The sequence below is a fragment of the Sarcophilus harrisii genome, chromosome 4, assembly GCF_902635505.1.
Source record: "Sarcophilus harrisii chromosome 4, mSarHar1.11, whole genome shotgun sequence".
Classification (NCBI taxonomy): Eukaryota; Metazoa; Chordata; class Mammalia; order Dasyuromorphia; family Dasyuridae; genus Sarcophilus; species Sarcophilus harrisii.
In genome coordinates, this window is record NC_045429.1 from 432,662,062 (window position 1) to 432,672,588 (window position 10,527).

General features: G+C 35.9%; 1 protein-coding gene across 1 annotated transcript in view; it reads right to left on the reverse strand.

Annotated features, from left to right (window-relative positions):
* The window catches only part of LOC116423656, a 34,401-nt gene extending 29,589 nt beyond the window's left edge, over positions 1-4,812 (reverse strand). The window contains exons 1-5 of the mRNA XM_031968729.1: positions 4,720-4,812; positions 4,340-4,417; positions 4,211-4,243; positions 1,855-1,937; positions 976-1,059 (exon numbers count right to left, since the gene is read on the reverse strand). Coding sequence (XP_031824589.1) covers positions 976-1,059; positions 1,855-1,937; positions 4,211-4,243; positions 4,340-4,417; positions 4,720-4,812 — 371 coding nt within the window. The remainder of the gene's footprint in view (positions 1-975; positions 1,060-1,854; positions 1,938-4,210; positions 4,244-4,339; positions 4,418-4,719) is intronic.
* Between the last annotated feature and the right edge of the window lie 5,715 nt (positions 4,813-10,527).

A 10,527-nucleotide genomic window follows, 5' to 3' on the forward strand; every position in this document is an offset into this window, starting at 1 on the left:
ATAGATGCTATAAAAGCAAATAAAATGATTGCTGAATCAGAAAATGAAGTTAAAAAAAAGTCAAAGGGGCTGTCCATGTATGCCTTGAGTTATAAATCCACACATTTGCCTGTCACCACTGATATATGGCAGATTATAGAAGCTTTCATTCTGCTTGAAATGAAAATCTGCCCTGGAAGAGAAGCTCAGTCTTTACTCTGGTTGCACTTTTTTTTTTTTTTTTTTTTTGGATGAAAAAGCACTTATTCAACACTCAAGCTGTGCCAGGCACAGACTGAGGTAAGGGCTGGATAATGTATACATACCCACATTCCTATGTACCAAGTTCATGAAAATTACTTCACCTGAGAAACAACCTGGGAATGGTGGGAGGAGGGGGAGTGTTCCCTGAGAACTCAAAGAAAAGCTGTGAATATACGCCTTCTTCTAGCTCTTAAGCCCCAGAAACAGGAGAAACAAAGACTGTTCCTTCAAGGAGGTGGGGAAGTGACAAGACCGAAACCTTCTGGGTGAGAAAGAGTAGAGTCAGACCTTTGACAAGGACTTTAAACTCTCAGGTTTACAAGGGACCTGTTTCAATAACTCCAGAGCATTAATCACCATTTTGGATCTTGTCCAGAGCACCACCAGAAGGATAAGCTAAACATAGATCTATAGAAGGGATTCACATTTCTAACCTTGCATGCTCTACCCAAAGACCCTACCTGACCAGGGTCCTGCTACTTCAAGCTGGATACCCTGGTGATGCAAGCACAGATTTTATATTTCCAGGCTAGACCCTGGCAACCTTGACTTAAAGATTCTCCTTGGCCAATCTTTCTCTAAGGCCATCATTGGAATCTTTGGTGCAATAAATGGAGAGACTTTTTTAGAAAAAGACTGATGTTTTCTGTCCTTAAAATGTAGTGCCCCAATACTGCCTCTTCTTTTCTAGTTGGAATGTTATTCTATCCTTATGATATTTCATTACTTTACCTTCTGCAGTATGGCCCAATACACTGCATAGATTTCCATAGAGTGTCAATCCACATAGCACGGAGTTTAGAGGTCTCTGCAGCCTGCCAAAAGAGTGAGTATGAGGAACTTTTGATTGGCTTCCCAATCTCAGCGATTTGACCCCAAAGCAGGTTAAAATCAATTCCTACTTGATCTTTTCACTCTTTGCTTCTTCTGGTCTCCCAGGTAGAGTCAACATGGTACATGGCTTAAAGGAACCCTAGATATGGGCTTAGGAAAAGTCTATAGTGACTCAGGGGCATAAGAGTGGGCTGGAAAGTGTTGCAGGCTTGCTTCTATCTTATGAATTCCCAATGGAAAGGCTATTTTATTTCCTGAGTTTTGCATTATGTGCCTGGAAATACAAGTATTTGCAAAATACTTAAGTTTTTAATAACTGATCTTAAGATATTGGATAATTAACAAGAAAGTTTTACTGTAAAGTACCTGAAAAGGCTTTAAGGGTAATGGTCAGGAGATGCTTAATACATGTTTGCTGAATTTCAAGCACACAGATTAGGTAAGAAACTAGGTGTGTTGAGCTATTGCCATCAAGTTAGACTGCAGCCTGAATATGGAGGTTTAGTTAGCTTCTACCTTTCTCTCCCAGGTATAAGAGCTTGAGTTCATCAGTGATAGCACAATTTAGAGACCTTTATCCTCTTGGATAAAATGCCGTCTGTAATTTCAGTCTGATACCTGGCTGTTCCCATCTGGCATCTACAGGCAGCTACAAACCTTTTAAAAGGATCTAGATACTTAAAAGGTGTCTGAAGGAAGAATAAAATTTAAAACAAAACATCCCAATCCCTCCAATCTCACAGGTTAGGGAATTGCTTTCATAGAAGTCATTTTATCAGAATTTTCTTCTTCCCATTTTTCATTGTAATCTCAAAGAGGTAATTACCACTCAGGGTGCCAAATTCTCTCACAGTTTGCACCTAAGGAAAGGTTTATCTTATTCTGGAAATAATGACCAGCATACAGAGTTTTCAGAATGCTTTTTTACTTTTCATAGGCTCATCAGAGCCTATGAGCATGGATTTAAAGCTAAAGAGAATGTTAGAAGCGGTCAAGTACGACCCTCTCATTTTACAGATCAGGATACTGAAACAGAGAGAATAAGCAACTTGCCCAGTTAGGAAGCATTGGGGGTAGTATCAAAAACCTGATCAGGATGGCCTCCCTGTTGAAGTCTATCCTCCACTCAGCTGTCAAATTAATCTTCCTAATGGGCAGATCTGACAATGCCATCCTCTATTTAATAAACTCCCAAGATTCCCTATATTTTCAGTTTCAAATATAAAACTTCATTTAACTTTCCAAACCTTTTGCAACATGGCACCCTCCTACCTTTCCAGTCTTCCTACACTTTATTCTTTCTCACATCCTTGATGATGCAAGGATGCTATTGCTATTCTTCAAACAATAGACTCCATCTCCAGTCATTTTTACTTACTGTCTCCCTTCTCTGGAATACTCTCACTTAATTTTCTTCAAGTACCAGATAAAATCCATCCTTTACAAGGAGTCTTTCCTCTATGTGTGTACATACATATGCATATACACATATATATAGATATATAAATTCACGTATATATATGCATATGTGTATATATTTTTCTGATTTATTCTGTATGTAACTTGTTTGTAAATAGCTTATTGTCCCCCGCATTAGACTGTGAGCTTGAGAGCAGGGATTTTTTGGGGGGAAGAGGGGGCTTTTCTTTGTATCCCAGTCTTTAGAACAATCTTGGTACATGTAGCTGTTTAATAAATGTATCATTATGCCATTATGATTTTCTAATTGGTTTTGCATGTTCTTCTATCTTTATGATATCTTATAACTTTACAGGTATGAAAACTGGGACACTGAATGATTGATCCAAGATCAGAAATAGGCAACAGCCAAGCTGGTTCTGTTGACTTCTATTCCCTGACACTTGGGTCAATTCATTTCTATAAAACCTCTTGGATATGTTTAGATTTAACAAGTGTAAGAAAAATACATCTACCAGATAATGAAAAGAAAGCTGAGACCTTCTTGCCAAGTGCCATGGATACCGATTATGCTCTTGTTCTGTAAAACAGACTTCACCTCATGGGCTTGCCTTTAATTTTTTGCTCTCGGAAGGCAGAATATATAAAGGCATTAGAGAGGAATGTGTATCCAGGGAATAAAGCAAGGAAACTGACTGAGGAAACTTTTCTGTTACTTTTAATAAGATTCCAATTGCACGGTATTTTTGTAACTCCTGTTGTTATTCAGTCATTTGGGGTTTTCTTGGTAAGGATACTAGAATGATTGGCCAGAGGACCAGCTCATTGGGCAGATGAGGAAACAGACTAATAGGATTAAGTGAATTGCCCAGGATCACACAGCTAGTAAGTATCTGGGGCCAGATTTAAACTCAGGAAGAAACGTCTTCTTGACTCCAGGCCCAGAACTTTACCACTGAGTCACCTGCATGATGAAAACATCATAGGAGGGCAATTCTTAAAAAAAAAAAAAAAAAAAAAAAAAAAAAAAAGTCTTTTAACTCACATTCAGAGTTTACTTCTAGCAAAAGGAGGCCTTAAAAATGTGAATCCTAGAAGGCCGAGTCAATACTATTCTTCCTAGCTGCTAATCAAAAGCCAATCAGAACAAACTCGTCTATGGAGCAAAATAATGAGATGATTTTACAATAGAGGTGAAAAGCCTATCGAACTAAATGATAGCTGGTTGTTCAAAAAACGAATTTAAGTTCAACTTTAAATTTAACTCAACTACTAACAAACGTAACTTAAATTTAAATGCTTCCCCCACCTGCTTCAAAGCTTCTTTGACTATTTTCAGCTTACAGTGATCTCATTCAATATAGAAAGATAATATATAAGATACACATAAATCTATCCTCTATGGAAAAATTGTTTCTGCCACTTTAGTATGTTTAATTGTATACTATATATACTATCTTGTGACCTGCATGATCTTTTCAACTCTGAGAGCTAGTAACTAGGAGAATGACTGTGTAAGCTAGCAAGGAAGGAATGGAAAGGTCCACTTTCCTAGAATTCTCTTCCCCTTTCACTTGTGCTGCCTGCATCAACACCCATGTTTCAGATACCTACTCAGAATTTGTAGTATTCAGAGAAAAGCCTCTCTTAGATCAGTCAAGCCCATGCTTTGGAGGCAGTTGAGTATCATTCTTTTAAAGTTCCATTTACTTACTGTGTGCATGTGATATCGTCCTTGGAGGTAAACCTGAAAATACATATCATTAGCTCAGAAAGTTCCCCAACTTCTTCTGATAAACACAGAAGAAAATGAGTAGGGGGCAAAAATTAAGCAAGCACCTACTGCATCTCCACCCTTCTTCAGAAAGAAAGAGAAGGTAGTATTCTGAAGTTGGAACCAATATTGCACCCACAAAAATTTCTAAAAAAGAAAAAGTTTTTTTTTAAAAAATAATTTTAAAAATCATTATAGGTTACTAGGTATTCAATACTATACTTTCATTATTTAGCAGTTTATCAACATACCACATTTTAATGGCAAAGACAATTCTGGGATTTGTTCAATAATAACAAAGATTAAATGCAAACATGTTTGTAAGAGTTTTTATCCAAGATATGGCCTTTCAAGGGAATAAAGTGATATATGAATAGAGAAGCATTTTTTTGATACAATAATGGATCTCTGGTTTGAGACAGACGTTTCATTCAATTATGGACTTGCACCTTTTGGGAAATAGTATGCTCATGGGACTGGGAATATGGCTCTTCAACTTCTTTGGCGTGGCTCCTCTTCACCTTTTTTGTTTTGAACCCCATGGGCACACTAGTGAAACCCATAGACTCCTCCCTGGAATTGTTTTTAAATGCATAAAATAAAATGGAGAGGATTACAAAAGAAATCATCTATATTAAAATATTTGTCAAAATATTAAAAGTTCATGGACTTGAGGTTAAAAACATCTGGTAAAAATGAAATGGGGTTATAGTAAGAGAAGTCTGGGATCTGATACTTATCAGCTGCATGATTATCAGCAAATAGCAACTTCTCAAGACCTCAGAATCCTCATTCATAAGGTGGAAATGGATAATCCTTGTAGTTTTTTATCATATGGAATGATTGGGAGGAGAGTATTCCATAAATCTTAAAGCATTATATAAATATTATTATCATTTTATGTTATGTGAATCAGGATGCTATGCTGAACCCAAAACACTGTTCCATTTGCACAAACTACTTGTTGATTGCTATTTCACTGCATCTCCACCTGGAAGCAAAGAATCCCCTATGAGATACAACAGGTCACTGGTGCCAAGCACCATATCTGAAAAGAACAATTAGAAGCCAAAGTTTCAAAGAAGCTTTGAAAGCTTCTGACATTTTTTTAAGATAACATCAGCATTCTCCTGCTGGCTGGAGATTCCCATGAAAACAAGGGTCAATTAATTTTCAGAAAGAAATCTTTTAAAAAAAATTTTTTAACTGAAAAACATCTTCCTTTAATTTTTATTTGTATGTGAATGTCTATGCCATAAGTTGTTGCTTCCATTTCTTCTAGGAGACTTCTTTTCATTTGACCTTAGGAATGATTTGATCCTTTTCAGTTCATATCATTTTGGTACGACAAGGGGAATTCATATATGGGCTAATTTGGCCACAAGTTCTTTGCATTTGGGGAGCCTTCTTAACCTAGAAAAGCTCAAGAAGCAGAAAATCCACATTCAAACCCTTCAATTCTCCAGTTCTCTATATTTTTAAGCATATGAAGCAAGCACTTGAACATTTTGGGGGCCAAGGACTCTATGTCTTGCCTCATTGCTTACCCTGAGAATATTTGCCAACTGTACCACTGTATAAATGGAAAGGAGCACATTGTGCTCTTGGTGGCCTGAGTAGTTTCACTGGAGTTCCTGAAATAGACTCAGAGATCTGAATGCTTTAACGTGCATGATTTTGTAGGATTCTCTGGAGTGAGAAATTGCTTCATGGTTTTAGATGATTGCCTAGGGTAACTCAAAGGAAGAATTTTTTTTTTTATTTTAAAATATTTTTCTTTACTTCCTCCTATTTACCTTATATAAAATTTAAAAATATATTTTTCATTTCCTTAATTTCCAAATATATCCCTCCTCATCCCAGAGATTCATCCCTTGTAACAAAGAGGAAGAAAGAAGGGCAGGAGTAAGAAAGGAAGAAGGAAGAGAAGACAGAGAGAAAAAGGGAGGGAGGGGCTCTGATAGTTAAGGTCGACAGTCCACACTTGAAGTCTCTCATCTCTACAAAGAGGGAAAGAGGTGGATTCTCTCCTTTCTTCTTCCCTCTTAATTTTTTTTTTAATTTTTAAACTTGCATAGATATCTTTTGTTTGAAAATCACTTACATTTCCCAACATTAGACTGCTTTCTCCCCTCCCAGAAAGCCATCCCATGAAACAGAAGATTTAAAAATGGGGGAAACAGTTCAACAAGAATTAACACAATAAAAAGTCTGACATTACTTGAAACATATTCCATACTCAAGGTCCCCCACTCTACAAAAGAGCATACCTCTTCTGTGGAGGCAAGCATGGTCATTATAGTGGCACAAGTTTCTATTAAAAATTTTTTCCCCATTTATTTTGTTGTAGTCTAAAAGCAAAAGAACTTCTTTGGGAAAAAGAACTGACTCTTAAGAGATATGGAAATAATGGGAAATTGAAATAATGTGGAATATTTCAGCAATCACTGGTTGAATTTACTTGAGAAGTATCAGTGTAATATTGACAGAGACCCAGCCTCAGCATCTCAAGATCCTACTCTGCCATATGCTGTCTGTATGATCCCAGGCTTAAGTGACTTATTTTCTCACTGTCCCAGGCAACTCTCTAAGATGGCATGGTGCCAAAGGTCACTGGTTCTGAGTGGAAAGACCTAGGTTCTGACCTAATTTCTGCCCCTTCATTTGTGAGATCTTGAAGTTAACTTCTTTGGACTTCAGTTTCTGAGAAAGTGGGTCTAAAGCTCTACTTTAAACTTAGCAAACTGGCAATGACAAAAGGTGGGAAAACTTAAGAGTTGATATTGGAAATGTAGGCATACTAAGACATAGTGGGTGGAGCTGTAAATTGGCACAACAATTATGGAATCATGCAAATAACATGGCCAAAATGTCCATTCTCTTTGACCCTGAACAGCAAGACATTATTATCAAGAACGTACTTGCTCCAAAAGAAAAGATATAAGAAGATATTTCTTCCTATTCCTTTATAGTAGATGAAATCCTAAGGGATGAAATACTACATATGACATTAGGATATTCAGTGCATTGCTTGGTTTTAATGTTTTTTGTTTTCTTCCTTTTTTCTCATTTTAGAAAAAAATATTTTGTTTTAGAGGATAGCTCTCGAATATTAATAAAAATGTTCTTTTAAAAATTAGGAACCTGGAGTAGAAGACCTTTGAGGTTCCTTCTAGATCTAATTTATGATCTATTGACTAACGTGTGAAGTTTCTGATCTGTTTTGTAGAGGGAATTTCCTCATCAGGAGTTACTAAGAAATTGTAACATCAAATTCTCTTTCAAAACATATGGAATGTTAAAAAAAAAAAAAAGTACTAAAACATTCTGTTTAGACATAATACCACCATGATGAATTGTAAAGGGCTCTGGCTCTGAAATCAGAGAATCTGGGATCATATCTGGCTTCTGATGCTCACTACTTTCATGGGCCTCAGTTTTCTCAGAAAAATGATGGAATTGGTCTCAATGGCACTGGAGGTCCCTTTTGGATCCAAAGTTTTGATCCTTTGGCACTTTTCAAACTCTTAAACCCCTTTAGCAAAGTCAATTTTTAAAAAAAAAATAATTTTATTTCAAAGTCCATTTTTTCAAAAAACTCAGGTATCAATGAGTTAATATGAAAAACAAAACAAAATAAAAAGTTAGATTGAAATGTAATATGTTTTATCATCCCTTATATGGAGAGATGATCAAAGCAATCAAAGAAACTAGTGGGGACATTTAATGAAACAAATACTTTTGTTTTTAAAATCTGTTTCCTGAAAAATAGTAGAAATACAAGGAAAGTCACAGAATGAGAATAAATTTTGAAGACAAAGGTCAAATAAAACCTTGACATAGAGAATATATATATATATATATAAAGATCAATCTATAAAGTGCTGAATGGACCAGTCATCTATAGATATGATTAAGAATCAATATAATATACAAACATTTGTACATGAAAACAAACACAAAGCAAAAACACAAAATAATTTTCAGTTATATTAAAAAAGGAGTACATTGAAGAAATAAGTTAGAATAATAAAAAGTACATCATTTCCATAAATTTTGAAAAAATAAAGAAAATAGGTTAAGACCAAATACTGGTAGGGTGATGGGCAAAGAAGCAATTCAACATTGCTGGTGACATAACCTGGTAATCTTTGTGGAATAATAACCTATGAATACTCAACAAGAATCACAAAACAACTAGGATCTGAAACTACAGTCACAAGGCTCTAAGTATCTGAGATCCGATTGGGAGCCAGAGCTTCTTATCCCTACATAAAGTACTTTATTTTTTTTTTAATTATAGTTTTTTATTTACAAGTTATATGCATGGATAATTTTACAGCATTGACAATTGCCAAACCTTTTGTTCCAATTTTTCCCCTTCTTCCCCCCATCCCCTCCCCCAGATGGAAGGTTGACCCATACATGTTAAGTATGTTAAAGTATAAATTAAATACAATATAAGTATACATGTCAAAACAATTATTTTGCTGTACAAAAAGAATAGGACTTTGAAATAGTGTACTATAATCGAAAATGCAGGTGGACAAAAATATAGGGATTATATGAATATTATGGAATATTATTGTTTGCAAGAAATGACCAGGAAGATGATTTCAGAAAGGCCTGGAGAGACTCACATGAACCGATGCCGAGTGAAATGAGCAGGACCAGGAGATCATTAAACACTCAACAACAATACTATATGATGATCAATTCTGATGGACCTGGCCATCTTCAGCAATGAAATGAACCAAATCAGTTCCAATGAAGCAGTAATGAATTGAACCAATTACATCCAGTGAAAGAACTCTGGGAGATGACTGTGAACCACTACATAGAACAGGGATTCTTAATGTCATGGACCCATTTGGCATTCTTTTTTTTTTTTTTTTTTTTTTTTATTATTATAGTAACTTTTTATTGACAGAATCCATGCCAGGGTAAATTTTTTACAACATTATCCCTTGCACTCACTTCTTTTCCGATTTTTCCCTCCCACCCTCCACCCTCTCCCCTAGATGGCAAGCAGTCCTATACATGTTAAATAAATTACAGTATATCCTAGATACAATATATGTGTGCAGATCCAAACAGTTTTCTTGTTGCACAGGGAGAATTGGATTCAGAAGTTAAAAATAACCCGGGAAGAAAAACAAAAATGCAAACAGTTTACATTCATTTCCCAGTGTTTTTTCTTTGGGTGTAGCTGCTTCTGTCCATCATTGATCAATTGAAACTGAATTAGGTCTCTTTTTCAAAGAAATACACTTCCATCAGAATACATCTTCATACAGTATCGTTGTTGAAGTGTACAATGATCTCCTGGTTCTGCTCATTTCACCCAGCATCAGTCCATGTAACTCTCTCCAAGCCTCTCTGTATTCATCCTGCTGGTCATTTCTTACAGAACAACACTATTCCATAACATTCATATACCACAATTTACCCAACCATTCTCCAATTGATGGGCATCCACTCAGTTTCCAGCTTCTAGCCACTACAAACAGGGCTGCCACAAACATTTTGGCACATATTGGTCCCTTTCCCTTCTTTAGTATCTCCTTGGGGTATAAGCCCAGTAGTAGCACTGCTGGATCAAAGGGTATGCACAGTTTGATAACTTTTTGGGCATAATTCCAGATTGCTCTCCAGAATGGTTGGATTCGTTCACAGCTCCACCAACAATGTATCAGTGTCCCAGTTTTCCCGCATCCCCTCCAACAATCATCATTTTTTCCTATCATCTTAGCCAATCTGACAAGTGTGTAGTAGTATCTCAGAGTTGTCTTAATTTGCATTTCTCTGATTAATAATGATTTGGAACACTCTTTCATATGAGTGGTAATAATTTCAATTTCATCGTCTGAAAATTGTCTGTTCATATCCTTTGACATTTATCAATTGGAGAATGGCTTGGTTTCTTATAGAGTCAATTCTCTATATATTTTGGAAATGAGGCCTTTATCAGAACCTTTAACTGTGAAGATGTTTTCCCAGTTTGTTGCTTCCCTTCTAATCTTGTTTACATTAGTTTTGTTTGTACAGAAGCTTTTTAATTTGATGTAATCAAAATTTTCTATTTTGTGATCAATAATGGTCTCTAGTTCGTCTTTAGTCACAAATTTCTTCCTCCTCCACAAGTCTGAGAGATAAACTATCCTATGTTCCTCTAATTTGTTTATAATCTTGCTCTTTATGTCTAAATCATGGACCCATTTTGATCTTATCTTGGTATACGGTGTTAAGTGTGGGTC